Genomic DNA, 19,465 nt, shown 5'->3' on the forward strand with positions numbered 1-19,465 from the left:
TCACTTTGTCATTCCTTACGTTTCTCCTAAATGTTGCTACAGACAACTATCTACCTTATCTACAAGTGTGGACAATAATTTTTGACGGGGGAGAGGGGCATTCCAAGAATTTGGAAAGTGGTCAAGGGCCACACTCTTCCAGGATATTAATGGAGGAGGTGAGGGAGTCTGGGATGGAGGTTGGGTACAGAAGAGAGCTTGGGGTAAGGGAGGGAGTTTGGGTGAAGGAGGCAGTGGTGACCTGGGGCACTGGACTGAGGTGGAAGGGGTTGGATTGTGACCTAGGGCAGGGATTTGGGTTGTGAGCTAGGGCAGAAGGGGACTGTGATTGGGGCAGGTGATGAGGTGCTGGATCTGGGAAGGGGATATGGGTATGGGAGGCAGAAGATTCGGGTATGTGGAGTATAGGGCAGGAGTGGGGGGGGGCAGAGGGTTATAATAATAATAATGAGATATACCTATCTCATAGAACTGGAAGGGACTTTGAGAGGTCATCCAGTCCAGTCCCCTGCCCTCATGGCAGGACCAAGTACCATCCCTGACAGATTTGCCCCAGGTCCCTAAATGGCCCCCTCAAGGATTGAACTCGCAGCCCTGTGTTTAGCAAGCCATGCTCAACCCACTGAGTTATCCCTCCTCTCAGGGAGCAAGGCATTAGGGTGCCAGAAGTAGGCTCTGCCAGGAGACTTACCAGCCCAGAGCTGTTCCTGAATCAGCCTCCCTGCCTGCCCACCCCCACCCCTCACCTAGGCTTCAGCCATGTGCTCTGGAGCCCCTTATGCTTCGTGGCTGCCTGTTATTGAAACAGGCAGCTCCCATTGGCTGGTTTCTGGCCAGAAACCGACCAGTGGGATTGTGCTGGAGGCGGGAGCAGTTCCTAAAGCTTCCCCTCTTGACTCACAGTTTTTAAAGAAAAATTGCCCTGCAGCCATGTTTCTGAGCAGTGGGTGGGTGGGATGAGCAAGCAGGGAGCCTGCCTGGGGCTCCCTGCAGCATCCATGGGCTGGATCTGGTGGCTTGGTGGGCCGGATCAGGCCCACGGGCTGTATTTTGAGGAGAGGTTAAAGCAACTGGGACTTTTCATTTTAGAAAAGAGGAGACTGAGGGGGGATATGATAGAGGTATATAAAATCATGAGTGGTGTGGAGAGGGCCGATAAAGAAAAGTTATTTATTAGTTCCCATAATAGAAGAACTAGAGGACACCAAATCAAATTAATGGGTAGAAGGTTTAAAACTAATAAAAGAAAGTTATTCACAAAGCGTGTAGTCAACCTGTGGAACTCCTTGCCAGAGGAGGCTGTGAAGGCTAGGACTATACTAGAGTTTAAAGAGAAGCTAGATAATTTCATAGAGGTTAGGTCCATAAAAGGTTATTAACCAGGGGATAAAATGGTGTCCTTGGCCTATGTTTGTCAGAGGCTGGAGAGGGATGGCAGGAGACAAATCGCTTGATCATTGTCTTCGGTCCACCCTCTCTGGGGCACATGGTGCTGGCCACTGTCGGTAGCCAGGATACTGGGCTAGATGGACCTTTGGTCTGACCCAGTACGGCCGTTCTTATGTTCTTATTTTGCCCACACCTGCTTTTACTAGGTACATTCCTTTCATCGGTTTCCTCTCCACTTCTATATCAAAGCTACGCTCCTTGTCCATGTCTTCAATGCGCGGCCCAATCAAGCTCCTGCCTATTTCTCTGCTACTGTCTTTTAACTCATTACCTTTGCTTCATCCAAGCTGCACAATTTTTTATCCTCTCTTTATTGCATTTTTTTCCCTGTTCCTTTTTTCATAGCTCCTACAGAGGGTCCTTAGACAGAATGATACGAGTATGTTGTAAACTCAGATCCAAGACAGCAATTGGAAAAGACCATGACTCTTCTGGGGGAAAAAAGTATGTTTTAGAGAAAACCTGGAGGAAGAGAAGGCGATTGACTGGCACAAGAGAAAAGTGAGAGTCTGAGCACAGGGGTAAGATGGAACTGGCTGTGGAGACAAGTGTAGAAGATAGACTGAATAAAAGGATGCTTAGAAGTCAAAATAGAAGGAAATGTGATGTGGATAGGCCAAAGTAGTTCAGAGCCTTGAAAAGGAAGAGAAACCTGAACTTCACATAGAAGGCAGTGAGCAAATTCAGAAGGGAGGGATAAATCACAGCAGAAAGAAGAGATTATTTTATCAGCAGCAGGCCTGAGAGGAAACCAACAAAGAAGGAGGTGGCAGAGGCAGTGGCTGTGGCAATAACAGTCATGGTGAGAGACAACCAAGTGTGGACAAGGCTTAGAGCTACAGAAAAGGATGAATTTTAGAGCTGATCTAGGTAAGTACATAAACACATTACACCTAGATTCAGAGGTTGGTCTTCCATCTGCTTCAAGGTGTGATACAAGTCTTCAGTTTAAGAGCTGGGATGTGGCTACTTTAGAGATGACCTCTCCTCTTATGATTCTTTCCCTATTACAGTGACAGAGATCATTAGACACATTTCACTTCACAGCCCCTTGATGTACAAACTATCCAGATGGAGAAGCTAGGTGTTTTCACTGGAAGGTTCTGACTGTCTGCTTTTAGTTGTGGATCAGAAGGTTTACTGAATTTTGTAGCAATGTTCAAGGTTAAGCTTTCTTGTCAAAGATTTGTTTGTCTATAGATTCCCTTCATGATGGGTTAGTGAAGTTGAGAAGTTAGGCTATTTGTGCTGTCTCTTGTGACCATGTTAATTTCATATTTTATATCATATAGCTGTAGTAAGATGAGGGCCTGAAACAAGCCCAGGTATCACAGGTCTGGTGTAAGGCCGGAGGCCCAGACAGCAATGATCAAGACTTTACTAGAATAAAGCGAAGTGAAGCTATGAGCAAGAGGCAGGCCCCTGCACACAGAAGTTGGCAAGAACAGGACTGATATTACAAAAGCATTCATACCTAAGAAGTACTAAGTGCAGGCCATAAGCATATTTCAGAAGGGTTGTAGCAGAACACCTTGTGAAAAAACATATGGGTACCAAAACACTCCCCACAGATAATAGGAACATACCAACCCAGATTCAGGACAGGATCTAAACTGACTGCATGATAGATAATGATTGAACCCCCATGTACAAGGTAATGGGTGATATCTCAGTAACATCAGAAGGTGGCAACCTGATGCATCAAAAGTAACTTGTTTGAACATGTGTATAAAAATGTACCCTGAGGTAACTGTCTTTGACCTAGAGGATAGTGGGGATGCCATGTCAATGACTGAGTCGTGTCCATTGTAACAAGCATACATACGTCTTAGTCTAACTGTTGGTATCTGATCTAGAGAAGCTAGAACTGTGTTTTGACTACAGTCAACTTGGCCTGGTGCCTTCAATCCTTATCCGTTTTTGTGGTCCTTGGGGGGGGCTCTCAGACTCTGCTGTGTTAGCTACTTGCACAAACCAATGCATCATAAAGAGGGGCCGAACACACAGCTGACTGGTTATCATCGATGGGGCAGAAGACCTGTTAGGATACCACATCGGTGACATCTGACTGCCACAGTACCCAGACACCATGGCAATGAGATCACAAAAAATCACTGAAGAAATGCAGAGGAACCACTTCACCTGCATTTGAAATACATCCACTGCAGCTGTTAACAATGCACAGCAGCACCATAACAGGTTAAGAAGGAAATGCATAGTACCAAATACTGCTGAAACTGTGGTGGGAATTTATGTAGACAGATGGTAATTACACAACGTGGAATTTGGCCAACACATTGAGAATGGAAAGTGCTATGGGGCTTGTACAAATTGCCACGAGAACCTTAATGATTGTAAACGAACCGGCTCTTCATTTACAGTCCCTCAAAAAGATGGCCTATTTCAATAGCACATTATCCCTATGCTACATGGAGATCAGCAAAGTGCACAGTGCTTCCTAACTCAGCACCTTGTGTGCTGCAGCACTCACTATAAAAACAGAGAGACAGATCTTCCATCTTCTGAGCACATGGATGAATTTCACGTTCCCTATTGTCATTTATTTTAGACTTACAAGAGTTCTTTTATTTTAGGTCAGTATTATGACAATGGAAGTATGCCAATGTAACCTTCGTTTTCTTAATTAGCATTTAACAAGAAGTGTGTCTTCTTCTAAGAAATATTTTCCCTCCATAAGGAAGAATAACCTTGAACAGAAGACAAAAACTAAACTAAGGAAAAGAAAAGAAAATTAAAAATAAATATATTTATTTTTATTTTACATGCCTTTAAAACATACTGAATAAAAGTTACCTCATTTCCCAGAAACAAACATTATCATATCCTTATTCACAATCAAGCCCAAAGAGAATCTCTTTTCTCACACATGCTATCGACTATACCATGTGGCCATGTAAATTCATTGTCTATCCAGAGGGGAAACAAAAATACAACTAAAAATCTGGCACAAGGCAGATGGCCAGTTTCAGTAATCTGACCTTATTTCTTCCAGACAAAATCTAGTGAACTGTTAATAAAATGATCCACTATTCCTATGGTTCTTTCTTGCATATTTAGGTTAAAAATGCAAGCAAATCTGGATTACAAATTTCCTCCGCTAATACATCAATGCTTTGTCATAAATTCTGTTCCTAGACTTCAAGAGTGAAGCAGACCTTAATAATAAAAAACATAATATAAATCTTTAAAGGCAAAAAAAATTCAAACTTTGCTTTGCAGGAAAATGAATTTGGAACTTTGCATTTACTGTGCTTATACCTGAGTATAAAGTATGACAAATGCAAAGAATTCTTTCTTTAGCTGCCCCCATGATATCAGAAGACAAGATGGAGCACAGGCTTCATCTCTTGCTAATTAAACGAATCAATTAAGAGACTATTGTTGCAACTGTGTAACTGCTGTTCTACAGTGGCAATAACAACCCCACGGGGAGGTCTTTTACTACATTAAAATGCTGTCCTCCACAACTCTATTTGATATTATTAGAAACAGTTATTTGCTTCTTGCTGTCATATTAGTAGCAAAGGCAAATTATGGAAATATGCAGACCAGAATGGTCCCAGTATGAGATCAGGTTTGGTTTTCAGCCTCCAAGGGAACAATTGCTGAAATTCCAAAGTTCCCTAAAGTTCTTTAATGGAACTGATAAATCTATCAACACAGCATCCATTTAGATGCTAGGTAAGGGTCACATATTTGCATACTTTCCTGCTAAGCTGATACAATTCAACTAGATATATTATCATATTAAGTTTACCCTCCTGAGTTAAACCGATGGAGTTCAAAATTGTTTTCGATGGTTGTCATTAATCGCTGTTACATCTTAAATGCTCACTTTGAAATCTAATTGTTCTCCTGTACCAAGGGTCATATTAATAGCGTTCTTAATGTTAAATCTTGGTAAAACATGTTTTATTTTACAGATATTACCGCTGATGCTTAGAAGACTAATGAGAAACAAAGTATATTTATTATCAATAAAAACTTAATTTAAAATGTACATTCTGAGACTTAAATTAGCTTTACTAACTTCATCATGTCTTTGTTTCATTAAGATCCTAGTTAAGCTTCTCAGCCATATAAATTAATATCTCCTAAACAGCTCTTGGGTAAATGCCAAAGCTGCAGCTATCAGAAAGCTGTTTAAAAAACGCAGGATACACATATGTTTGGGGTTTTTTTGGCAGCAGGAATCTTCCTCAAAAAAGAAAGGCTCAACATTCACAATGATGTAATCATCTTCATATGGCAGTATTCAACCACTGCTTGTAGGTCTTAAATTCACCCATAGCAAAATAATTAAACTATGCTTTAGTAACCTATTAACCTATCTTTCAAGAAGCCATCAAGACCAAACCCTTGTCCTTGGTGTGGAACACATCAAGAAGCTGAATATGAGGCAGTATAATCAAACAAAATACAGAGGATGTTACAAAGTACTGTTCATTTGTCTGGGACATTCAAATACTACATTCATACCCTACGAATGACACCATTGCATATGCTCACTGGAAATGTTAAGCTTTCATTTAAATACAATGGCCAAGATTTAAATAACTGACTGCTACTTAGTTTCTTAAGTCCTTATTTAGGTACCTAAGCAACTCTCCATATTTCCAAAGAGCACTGGGCACCCAGCAGCTCTACACAACTGAAGCCAATGGGAGTTAATCAGTATTCAGCCTGAATAAGACTTTAGGTACCTAATGGCTGTAACCCCATTTTTTGAAATCTAGGCCTTAAGGAATTGGGGGTATTTTTGGCCATTACAAAAGATAGTCAGTCCAATCCACACATATATACTGTTCTGCATTCTAACTTAACTTTTCAGCAACTGAAGCAACAAACTTGGGACCCTGCCCATTTCTGAACAAGCACGAACTTCAAAGATTAACTGGAATTATTCAAATATTACAGCTGATAAACAGAAATAATTTCTTGAGGATTTTTTGTTTTTTAAAAGAAAGACAACTAATCACAAAGAACTACATTAGTATTTACTTACTTCTTTGAGATTCCAGCTGGGATTTTCTAAACCATCTAAGTGATTTAGGAACAGAAGTCCTATCGACATTCAGGGAGGTTTGTACTCAAATTACGTAAGCACTTTTTGTAATCCCACCTCCAAAATACATCTTAATACATTATTATGTTTTTAAACTATGGAACATAACTGAAAGGGAATTGTTTGTATGGCACTCACTCCCTGCTCTGAGCAGCATACATGGTCTCCATTTTTGGAGTGACAGCAGACCAGAGTATGTGAGCTATCATACTCAAAGGAATACACACATAAAATAATATTTCCTGGTGCAATTATTAACTTTCCCCTAGAGTCCCTTCTGCACTAACTCCCTTGCCAGAAATCATACTAGAGTAAAAAAGGATGAGTCCAATGACTGCTATGACTTCAGAGGAACTCAATTCATACTAGCAACACTCCCAGGTGATCTTCAGGCTCGAGAGGCCAAACCCACTACTTACTCTGGAGGAGCAAACTTTAACTCTTGATGTGGGGAAAAACACAATGAAAGGTATTTTGGGAAAACAAAACCAAACAACAAAAAGACCCATGGAAAACTAGAGTAGACTTTGCAAGATTAAAAAGAGGGCAACATTATTTCTCTCCTTGCTATTAATACTGTCAGCACATGCCATTAAATATAAAATCTGTAGCTTTAACAGATTTCAAAATTGCTTTTGAAAATCCACACATGCTTTCAAATCTGAAATTTCAGAAGTACTATATATTGAAAAGCAAGCATGATCAGAATTGGACTGATATGTATAGGTAAAAAATGCAGATTATTAAACATAACCCATTGTAACCTGAGTCATAGTTTCAAAGCAGTGAAAGCTTCACATTCTTTGCCACTGCTTAATTGGATCATGCAAGCATGCAAGAAAGAGACAACAGAAGAAAAAAACTGACTAAATCTTGCTTGAAAAGTTCCCCAACAATTTATAAGCATCAGCAATTTTACAGGAAAGGAGTTTGAGAAATAAACAAATACTCATGCAAGCCCATTATCAGGAGAAAAACTGAAGAGTTATGTTCTTGTAGCCCTAGCTTTAATCTATAACAATTCACAGATTTATTATAGGTACACAAAACAACAAGTATTCAATAAGCCAGGTAACAGGATGTGATGATTTGGTGAATTTGTCTAAGTAAAACTATTAATTTTGATTGATTTTACAAACTCTGTGTATAATTCTAACCTTCGATGTGTATTGAAGCAGCTATTTTGCTAGCAAACATTGGTCACATATGTCACAAAACCTGTCTGGAAGTCAGTACAGAACAAACAAAAAATTGCTAAAATTGAATGACTCAGCTCTGATAGAACTATTAAGAATATTAAAGGAAGTTTGTTCTCCCAGACTGCTTTTAGGGGATGGGGTTGGAATAATGAAAACTCCATAGCAAAAAAGGAGTAGAGAAAAAGGTATTCAGAGCTGCTGTTAAAAAGGGACATATGGGGAAACTTTTAGCCACCAATTCTGAACAATCTAAGGGAAGCTTGTTGCAGGAAAGACAGAGGCCCTTATGGCTGAAAAGGAGGAGGTACTGGGACCTTTGAAAGAACAGCGAAAACCCAAAAGTAGTGAGGATGCTAGCGAAGAAATTTGTGCCAGTTGTGTTGATTTTCCACAGATCTGTAGATCTTGCTCTTGTGCTTTCTCTATGAGCAAAGAACCTCTGTTTAAAAATTTCTCTGCGAAGTCTATGTGCTACTTAAAAAAACTTAAAAAACAACGAATGGTCCTGCAGCAGCTTAAAGACTAACAAAAAATGTGGATAGTATCATGAGTTTTTGTGGGCACAACCCATTTCTTCAGATGAATGGAGCAAGGGGTCCAAAGGTACAAATAAATAGCAGAAAAAGAGGGGAGATGAGGAGGGAAAGAGAAGGAAAAAAATCTTGTCAGTTAGAGTGTCTGGGCTAAATGAGGCAAACAGAGTGGGCTGCAAGTGATTGATACTTAGCTTTTGATGTCATTAAGGTGTTGAATATAATGGCCAATCCAGTTCATGTCTTTGTTCAAACCTTGGTTAAATGTGTTAAATTTGCAAATGAAAGCAAATTCTGCAGCTTCTCTCTTGAGCTGTTTTTTTAAATTGCTTTGTAAGAATACAGTGACTTTTAGATCCATTAGAGAGACTTGTTTACTCTGTTCCATAGTGCCTCCCCCCCCCAAAAAATAGTAAACATGAGGGTCAACAGCTTTGGTGGAACTCTAGAAGAGTGTACCAGCTTCCAGGGAGGCTTGGGAGAACCAGCAGCAGTTTCAGGGACTGCCTCTGCCAGAAGGGTTTCAGAGATCGTCTGCACCTGGAGTGTGTGCCTAGACGTCCAGAGACAAAGAGATGATGCCTAAACTTTGCCCAATCCCAACTCTGCATTTTGTCTTGAAATGGTTGACAGGAGAGGGGTCACGGGAAGATTGCCTGTTGTGTTCCCTCCCTCTGGGGAATCTGGCATTAGCCACTGTTGGAAGACATGATACTGGGCTAGATGGACCTTTGGTCTGATCCAGGATAGCCGTTCTTATGTTCTTATGAGCATGTGGGATAAAAGGTTTGGGTCCAGGAGGACTCATCAGAGTTGCAACATAGGATATCAAAAGTTATGTGAGGTAATAATCTTTGCCAGAGCCTAAAGTTAGGCACCTATATCTATATATACAGCCTTGCCAGATTTCAAAAGTACCGAGGAGCCAACAGCTCCCACTGAGGTCAGCAGAAGATAATGGGTGCACCTAGGGTGTGTACCTTTTGATAATCAGGCACATGCCTAAATAAGGCATTATAAGCCTAATTTTAGATCTCTTATTGTTGAAAATCTTCAAGTTTTTAGAGAAAGAGTAGAATCAATGTCTTGAGGTAATTGAGAAAGAGTTGTTTTCCTGGTTTCCTTATACTTTCCCTCTCTGCCTGCATACATCTGTTTCTTAGATTTTAATTTTTTCAGGCCTCTCTCATTCTGTTTCTACTACTCCTAGTGCAACAGGGCCCTGATCCAGGTCTGTGTCTCCTCAATGTTACTATTACTCTATGCATAAACTGTCTAATGCCACTATGAACTAACTTAAGAGAAAGGCCCAAATAGCAAGGAAATTCTCATCATGTCCAGTAACAGGAAAGAATTACAAAAAAAACCCTATTTAGATCATCTGAATTATGTCAACACTGTGGAAATCAAACTCGTCATCCTATTTCATTTGGAAACAGTAGCATGATTTTTTTCCATTTTAAAACAGCAAAAACATGTACCTTTGATACTACTTAACAGAACATTTCCACAAGTTTACTATATATTATGCATTAATAATCAAATCAAAGCTTTTTTTTAAATTGCACGTGTTTCTACCAAAGCTGAATTCTCCTGTCCATCAACTAACCACATGGGTTACCAACTAGGTTTCTAACAGAGAAGCACTCTCTGCTTCTCTTCAGTGTCTATCAGCTGGCACAATGACGTTGAGACTCATTTCTTATAAAAAAAAAACCAGTAGCAAAACTGTTTTTACTGTCTAATGTCAAAGAATCAAGTGAATTATTTTATCTGAGCTGATGCCCTCATGACAAGTTGGATGACTATGCTCCCAATCAGCTGGTTCTAAAAACATGTGCTGATGGAAAGGTAAATGGTGTGTGTGCTAAGTAGCACCATGCTGCTTGCAGCACTGAAACTCACGATGAATTTGTGTACGCGTGAAACAGAGAATGCTTGAAGCTATTTTTCGTCTTTCAATAGAATATTAAAATCATATAAAATGGTTTTACTAAGCAATTTCTAGAGTGATGAATAGCATATGCAAGCAAGATAGGATATGTCTACACTGTCACCCTAATTCGAACTAGGATTGCTAATGTCGGCATTCAAACTTGAAAATGAAGCCTGGGATTTAAATATCCCGGGCTTCATTTGCATGCTCCCGGGTGGATGCCATTTTTAAATGCCCGTAGTTCGAACTACCTGCCCATGGCTACACGCGGCACGGACTAAGTAGTTCGAATTAAAGCTCCTAATTTGAACTACCGTTATTCCTCCTGCAAGGAGCTCTAATTCGAAATACCTAGTACGTTCCACGTGTAGCTGCGGGCAGGTAGTTCTAAGTACAGGCATTTAAAAATGGCGCCCGCCCAGGAATATGCAAATGAAGCCTGGGATATTTAAATCCCGGGCTTCATTTGCAAGTTCAAATGCCTACATTAGCCACTCTAGTTAGAGGATAGAGGAGGTATCTGAGCCTTTAGCTATGATCTTTGAAAAATCATGGAAGACAGGGGAGAGTCCAGAAGACTGGAAAAGGGCAAATATTGTGCCCATCTATAAAAAGGGGAATAAGAACAACCCAGGAAACTACAGACCGGTCAGTTTAACGTCTGTCCCAGGGAAGATAATGGAGCAGGTAATTAAGGAAATCATATGCAAACACTTGGAAGGTAATAAAGTGATAGGGAATAGCCAGCATGGGTTTGTGAAGAACAAGTCATGCCAAACTAATCTGATAGCTTTCTTTGATAGGATAACGAGCCTTGTGGATAAGGCAGAAGCGGTGGATGTCATATACCTAGATTTTAGTAAGGCATTTGATACGGTCTCGCATGATATTCTTATTGATAAACTAGGCAAATATAACTTAGATAGGGCCACGATAAGGTGGGTGCATAATTGGCTGGATAACCGCAGTCAGAGAGTTGTTGTTAACGGTGCTAAATCCTGCTGGAAAGGGATAACAAGTGGAGTTCCTCAAAGGTCTGTTTTGGGACCCGTACTGTTCAATATCTTCATCAATGATGTAGATATTGGGATAGAGAGTACGCTTATTAAGTTTGCAGATGATACCAAACTGGGTGGGGTTGCAACTTCTTTGGAGGATAGGGACATAATTCAAAATGACCTTAGCAAGTTAGAGAAATGGTCAGAGGTAAACAGGATGAAGTTTGATAAAGAGAAATGCAAAGTGCTCCACTTAGGAAGGAACAATCAGTTCCATACATACAAGATGGGAAGCAACTGTCTAGGAAGGAGCATGGCGGAAAGGGATCTAGGGGTCATAGTGGACCACAAGTTGAATATGAGTCAACAGTGTGATGCTGTTGCAAAAAAAGCAAATACAGGCAGTCCCCGGGTTACGTACAAGATAGGGATTATAGGTTTGTTCTTAAGTTGAATTTGTATGTAAGTCGGAACTGGCTCCAGATTCAGCCGCTGCTGAAACTGATCAGCGGCTGACTAGAGGAAGCTCTAGGCAGAGTTGCTCTGCCCCCACCTTCCTGGAATCAGCCGCTGATCAGTTTCAACAGTGGCTGAATCTGGACTCCTGGGACAGAACAGCTGGGGCACTGCCGGGTAGGTCCCCGCAGGACCAACCCAGCAGCACCCCAGCTGCTCTACCCCAGGCGTCCCGCAACAAAAGCCTGGTCTGCTGGGGGGGGGGCACTAGCTGCGCCCCCTCCCCTCCCAGCAGACCAGGGAGACCCGAGCAAAGCCGCGGAGGCGCAGAGGTCCCGCCGCCTCTGCGGCTTTGCTCCTGTCTCCCTGCTGTGCTGGGTGGGAGTCCCCGCCCCCCCAGCACAGCAGGGAGACAGGAGCAAAGCCGCAGAGGCGGGGGACCCCGCTGCCTGTCCGGTTTTGCTCCGGGGCAAAGGAGCAAAGCCGCACGGGCAGTGGGGTCCCGCCGCCTGTGCAGCTTTGCTTGGGTCTCTCTGCTGTGCTGGGGAGTCCCCCCCAGCACACCAGGGAGACCCGGAGCAGCTTTTCTCGCCCTGGAGGATGTGGTGGCGGGACCGCTGCGCTCTGGGCGGTCCCGCCGCCCGCGAGCTCCGGGGCGAGAAAAGCCCCGTTCGTAAGTGCGGATCCGACATAAGGCGGATCCGCGTAAGTCGGGGACTGCCTGTATGATTCTAGGAAGTATCAACAGGTGTGTTGTGTAAGCAAAACTCGTGAAGTCATTCTGCCACTCTACTCTGCACTAGTTAGGCCTCAGCTGGAGTACTGTGTCCAGTTCTGGGCGCCACATTTCAAGAAAGATGTGGAGAAATTGGAAAGGGTACAGAGAAGAGCGACAAGAATGATTAAAGGTCTAGAGAACATGACCTATGAAGCCAGGCTTCATGAACTGGGCTTGTTTAGTTTGGAAAAAAGAAGATTAAGGGGGGACATGATAGCGGTTTTCAAATATCTAAAAGGATGTAACAAGGAGGAAGGAGAAAATTTGTTCCTCTTGGTTTCTGAGGACAGGACAAGGAGTAATGGGCTTAAAGTGCAGCAAGGGAGGTTTAGATTGGACATTAGTAAAAAATTCCTAACTGTCAGGGTGATCAAATATTGGAATAAATTGCCAAGGGAGGTGGTGGAATCTCCCTCGCTGGAGATATTTAAGAACAGGTTGGATAGTCATCTGTCAGGGATGGTGTAGACGGAGCTTGGTCCTGCCTGGAGGGCGGGGGACTGGACTCGATGACCTCTCGAGGTCCCTTCCAGTCCTATGATTCTATGATTCTAGTTCGAACTAGGGTGGCAGTGTAGACATACCCATACTGAAGAATCTACATATCATATATCACCAAACATTTATTTCAAGCATACAGTGTTCGTAGGGGAAAAAACTCACAGCCAACCTCCTAATGCACCGACTAGCCCTATTTCTGCTACTAAAGACAATGTTTACATACTGGAGTTCTTAAAAACAGATTCTAGAAGTGGAGAAAGGGATGCTCTTTATTGGCTTTGAAATATATTTTGTTAGTTATTATTATTATTAATATTATAGCAGAGCTCCAAAAGCACTAATCCATACCAGCCCTTTTCCCTATGCCCTATAAACATATAGGAAGATGCTGTTCTTGGCCCAGAGTGTATAATCTGATGAAAAACTCAGATACATGGTATAGAAAAGGGGCACAGTACATAAACAAAGTGCTCAGTGACAGCTGACAAATATGTCAGTTCTGATTTTTTTAAATCTCTTCTTCTATATTGAGCACTAGATTGACGTGCAGGGAAGGCAGGAAATTAGTTAATAAAAATAAAGACATGAGGAAGGAAGGTGAAAAGGTGAGGAGCATGAAGAGGAGCATAGATACCATGGAGAGCAACACAGGTAGAGAGGAGGACTTTGAGGTACCAAGAAACTGGCAAAGACGACAAAGTTCAGAATTCTCTTATTTAACCATGCATCCCTCCAACTTTCACCTATCACAAGTCAGAAGAATGCTAACTTTTTCCATAGCATGGGGTGATCAATTCTGCTTCTAAACCCTGAAAATATCTTACATAGAGCCTGGAAAGCAGACTTAGAAAAAGGTTTGTATCCATTACTGTTTCTCTAATCTGCTGATTAAAATTTTCTCTTTACCTTCAACCAACACGAAACATGTCAGGACTAGTTTATATTACATCATATTCATTAAATGGCTGACAGTGCACACTAAGTGGCTTTCTTTTAACTTCTTCTCCTCCTTCCCCCTCTCCAAAAACATATTTTTTTTCTTCTTCGTTAAATAATTAGGTTTTCTGAAAAGATGCAGGACTGCTAAAGCAACGTGAGCTAATAAATATCAGTTTTAGTTAAGATAGTAGTCGTCAGCAATAGCGAATTAAACAAATGTACACTATTTGTTTTACTCTCACCTTCTTAAAGCTAAAAGCACATTAAGACTGTAAGGTTTTTAGGATATGGACTGCCTTTTTTGCGTTTGCAGAGCTTACCACACAATGAGGTACTGGTGTATCAATGGGACTCCTGAAATTATCATATTATAAATTAATACTAATAGTAATAAATAATTAAAACACATACTCACATCTGACTTAAAAAAAGAAAGTCACTAGTCATGGATTTGACCAGTACCTTTCAAAGTTTGCTGAGGCTGAGAAATAGAATTTTGATTAAAGTTTACTTTGATGTTTTACTGTTAAACAACCAAGATGTGTGTTAGTATGCTTATGTGAGACAGCCTGAAGTATTTTTTTTCTGAGGTAAGACTATCAGCCACGTAGCAACATCCTTTCCTGCAAAATAAATGACCAGTGCCAAAGCCCAACTTCAAAAATAGGACATTTTGTGCTGATTGTTAAATACCAATAATGTGATTGGTAATGCATGAAACCCAAGTAAAAGCACAACCCCTGAACAGGTGTTATTACAGGTAATTTAATTTTACTTTTTTTTCCTCTTCAAAACCTTAAGTTTATAATTAACTTGGAAAAATTCAATTATGATACTTTAAGTATCACTTTAACCACTGAGAGAATTAAGATACCATTTTGATACAGAGTACACAGACTTAGAAGCATCTATCACTTAACACCCAATTTTGTTTTCCATCTTTCAAATGCGTACCCAAGATAAAAGAAAGAGGCAGAGGATCAGTCTGATTACTTAGTCCTCCCATGCTAGAGATCTGGCTGTAGAAAGAGCCCTCTCAGCTCCTCAGAGTACAGTGAGATGATGATGATGATGGAGAAAGTGCTTTGAATCACCCATTAAAAAAAACTATTGCCCTCTAGTTCTCCCTAGCTGGGAGGATGACTGTTACAATGCTTTGAGGGTGAAGTGTACAAAGTGAAAAAATCAACCCTGGGCCCAGAGAAAGATGTCAGAACACCAGTGGCTGATCATAGAGTGGGGGAAGGAAAAAAATGGAATGAAATCTGAATATATTCCAATACAATACAAGTTTAAAGTCTATTATTTCTTAAAAGTGTACTTTCATTTACACCTTATCCTTCTAGGGGCCAAAAAGATATACACTCACGTGAAGTAAAATGTGGAATAGAAACATTTTGAGGCATTCACGGAAGGACAGTTTTGCTGCCATCCAGTTTGAAATATCTGGAATGGGGGTTTTATGAATCCTATACATTGAAGCAAACATATCTTAAAACAGATATTGAAAAAAATCATCAACACAGGATTATATATGCAGTTATTATGAATTGCCTATTTTCTTGTGAAGTTCTATGTTATGTATGCATTAAAATAGTGTAGTAGATCTTGAATACTCACCACTGTGCCTAGAAACTGAATGCTTATGTTTCCAGCTGCATCTCGAGAGAGGCACTGAAAGAAACGTGTAAAAATTAATTAGGAGTTTTCTCTGTAAATTGAAGCAGTGCTATTTTCTTTTTGTAAGGCCTGCAGGAAATAACCAAAAAGCATGTAGAGAAATACGTTTGCACTGAATAAGTATAATGCAAAAATGTATTTAAAAGCTTCAATGCTAAGAAGCTGATTCATGCATAAACTCAAATTACAGTTTTTGATTTAACAAATTTACTTTGAAGAGTGCTGAAAACAAACACAGAATCATAGAATATTAGGGTTGGAAGAGATGTCAGGAAATCATCTAGTCCAACTCCCTGCTCAATGCAGGACCAACCCCAAGCAAATCATTCCAGCCAAGGTTTTGTCAAGCCTGACCTTAGAAAACTGAAAAGGATGGAGATTCCACCACCTCCCTAGGTGATCTGTTCTAGTGTTTCACCAACCTGCTAGTGAGATAGTTTTTCTTAATATCCAATCTAGACCCCCTCATACACTATAATTTGAGACCACTGCTTCTCGTTCTATCATCTGCAACCACTGAGAACAACCTAGCTTAATATTCTTTGGAATCACCCATCAGGTAGTTAAAGGCAGCTATCAAATCCCAGTTCACTCTTCTATTCCGCAGAACAAATAAGCCCAGTTTCTCAGCCTCTCCCCATAAGTCATGTGCCCAGATCTCTAATAATTTGTGTTGCACTCTGCCTGACTCTCCCCAATTTATCTTTCTATAGCAATGTGGGGTGAGGGGCAAAACTGGACATAATACTCCAGATGTGGCTTCACCACTGCCAAATAGAAGGAAATAATCACTTCTCTCGATCTGCTGGCAATACGCCTACTAATGCACCACAATATGCCACTATCTTTCCTGGCAACAAGAGCACACTGTTGATTCATATCCAGCTTCTTCTCTTCTGTAATTCACAGATCCTTTCCTGCAGGACTGCTGCCTAGCAAGTCGGTCCCCAGTTTGTAGCAGTACATGGGATGCTTCCATTCTAAGTTCAGGACTCTGAACCTCATCTAATTTCTTTTGGCCCAACCCTACAAACTGGAAGTTTTCAAAAGGAGGCTTCATTGGCAGAGGGTTAGATTAGATGATTCTTGTGATCCCTTCTAATCCTGTAGTGGTATGACTCCCTAGGATTTTTCCAACTCTAAGGCTATGTCTAGACTATAGCCTTTTGTTGAAAATGCTATGCAAATTGCACTCCGCAATTTGCATAGCTTTTTCCGATTGCTTTTCCACCATTTGGCCCTGTCTAGACAGGACCAAATGGCAGAAAAATCTCCTCTTTTGGAGGAGCCCTTATTCCTCACAGAATGAGGTATGCAGGGCTCTCTGAAAGAGTGCGTCTGCTCTTCTGCGAAAAAAAGCAGAAGAGCAAATGCGTTCCCTGTACGTGGCAGGGTTTTTCCAGGATACCTCCAGTATCCTGAAAAACCCCCACAGTCTAGACATACCCTAAGGTCTGTGAGTCGATAGCACGTGCATGTACATTCACTTCATGTACTCAGTGTCTCAGCTCTGTATATGTGAAGCATGTCACATATCCTAAAGAGATATTTTCATCTCCTCTTTGTGACAGGGTGCTTGAATATGCATGCATACAAGGCTCCTTCTTTGAAAACAGAAAAAAAATGTGAAACATATGGTTATCTACTGGGCTTGAGGCTGTTTGCTCAAATTTCTAACCTCTCACAGAGCACACTGTCATTAAGCCACTAGACCAGGAGTTGGCAATAATTTTTGATGGAGACCACTTCAAGATTTTAGAAAGTGGTCAAGGGCCACACTATTCCATGATATTAATGGAGGTGGCAAAGTGTCTGGATGGAGGTTGAGCGCAGAAGACAGCTTGGGGTAAGGGATTGAGGTGCAGGAGGGCATGTGGGGACTGGGAAGGAGTTTGGGTGAAGGCGGCAATTATGACCTGGGGCACGGGAGAGGAGTGGAAGAAACTTGGGGTGAAAGAAGGGTTTGGGTTGTGACTTAGGACAGGAAGGGGCATGCAGTAAGCTCCCAATGGCCAGAAACTGGCCAATGGGATTATGCTAGGGGTGGGGACAGCATATGAAGCCTCACCCCCTCACCCCAGCTGTGAAACACAAATGAGTAGGCAGCCGCTTTTCTGAGTGGTATGCAGGAGGGGGTGGGGCAAGCAGCGAGCCTGCCTGAGGCTTCCTGCTTCGTCCATGGACTGGATCTGGTGGCTTGGTGGGATGAATCTGGCCACTGGCCCTACTTTGCCCAGGCCTGTACCGGACAGTACAAAAGGAAGTACATTATTGGTTATACAGGGGTTACCTATAACCTCAATACAGGAAATATACAAGGAGTTCCTTTTGAGTCTTTTCCTCCATCAGTGCAAAAGCTGTACAAAGCACACACATTTCACAGATAAATTCTACATTAGATCAAACTATTATATTTAATTCAGGTTGAACCTCTCTAGTTTGGCATGCTCTAATCTGGCAAGATTTTAAGTTAACCAAATGTCCACTTATCATAGGTGTGGCCAAGTTTCTTGCAGTCCCATAAAGTTTTTTACAGCCACAAGTCCTGGCACTCTGTGGTCTGTGCTGTTATTTAGATCTAATTTACCCCCAAATGTCTTCTAAGAGCCCAATAACCAGTGGAAGTGTTGGTAATACTCTGCTAGACAATATTGACCTCCCGTGATTCAGCAAATTCTCTGGTTTGGCACTGGTCAGGTCCCAAGGGTGCCATTCTAGAGCAGTTCAACCTGTGTTATATTTCTAAAGCAAAGTCACGGGAAGAAGTGTTTTGGCATAATTTAGCTTTTCGCGTTTACCTGTAAAATAAAGGAAATGTTCTCCTGTGTCAGATTTACAGATTATAATATTTAATATAATTAGCTCGACTGTTTAACATGAATAGTTAATACTAGCACAATACTAATTCTCTGATTTGCTCTGTCATCTCTCTATTTTTCTGAAGCAAGACCAAATTAAAGAAGTGTAAAAATACATACTATGGCTCTAAATTTAAAGAGATATACTCATACAATATGTCTAGTGTATAGATATGTATGGAAGAATATACACTATTTTGCAAGGAAAGGTATAAAATGCAAACACGGACAGCTATCTTTAGTATGTTCACATTTTAAAAACAATTACAATGAAGTGACAAAATGCTACACAATAGCAGTACTAAGTTAAATGCTGTCCCTTCTCTGACAATATAGCATGCTTTACAGCTATATTCTATAGATACAAGCAATAGCTTTCCTACACAGGCTAAAATTGCATGCTTTTTTTTTGTTTTGTTTTTGGCAAATAGGTCACATACTGACACCGCAATCTGTACAATCATATAAAAACATAGAAGGATGTGCCAAGGCCTGACATTTTTCAACAATAATGATTAATGGAATGGAAAATATGGGAAATAAAATTTCATACAAAACCTGACATTTACTTTTATAAAGGAAACAGGAATATACACTTTTCCCACAGTCTAGGATAAACACAATCAGGTTTTGGAAACTGCAAAGAAGAACAAAGTACCGACAGTCTACAATGAATGAACAGTATGCCAAAACAAACAAGCACTGACCACTTGATAAGCTGTCAGAAAATGGCACACTGAAAAAAAAAATAACCTAAGGGATTTAATTTTTTCCCTTGGACTGCCCTCCACCCTCATTAAAGTGCTGTCACTTATTGTGCTGCCCTTTTGTCCTCTTGAAAGGGCCATTAACAATAATTTCACTGTCTGATAAAATTTCCATTTTGGGGGCTCTACTATCATCACTCATTTTATAGAGGATCATGAAACAAAAAAAATTGTCTCTATTTTTCCTTTAAATATTTTTAAAGCAATCGTCTAGTATTGTGAATGGTCTTGCGGGTTTTTGTAGCTATGGATCAGATCCTGGGAACCTTTCCTCATGTGGGTAGT

General features: G+C 40.9%; 1 protein-coding gene across 2 annotated transcripts in view; it reads right to left on the reverse strand.

Annotated features, from left to right (window-relative positions):
• Window positions 1–19,465, reverse strand: part of PCCA (propionyl-CoA carboxylase subunit alpha) — a 475,238-nt gene that overhangs the window by 66,663 nt on the left and 389,110 nt on the right. For both annotated transcript variants that reach the window (XM_075918750.2, XM_075918752.2), the window contains one exon: window positions 15,496–15,549. In XM_075918750.2, the coding sequence (XP_075774865.2) occupies window positions 15,496–15,549 (54 nt within the window). The remainder of the gene's footprint in view (window positions 1–15,495; window positions 15,550–19,465) is intronic.

Source organism: Pelodiscus sinensis, chromosome 1, assembly GCF_052426305.1.
Source record: "Pelodiscus sinensis isolate ZL-2025 chromosome 1, ASM5242630v1, whole genome shotgun sequence".
In the NCBI taxonomy this organism is placed as follows: Eukaryota; Metazoa; Chordata; order Testudines; family Trionychidae; genus Pelodiscus; species Pelodiscus sinensis.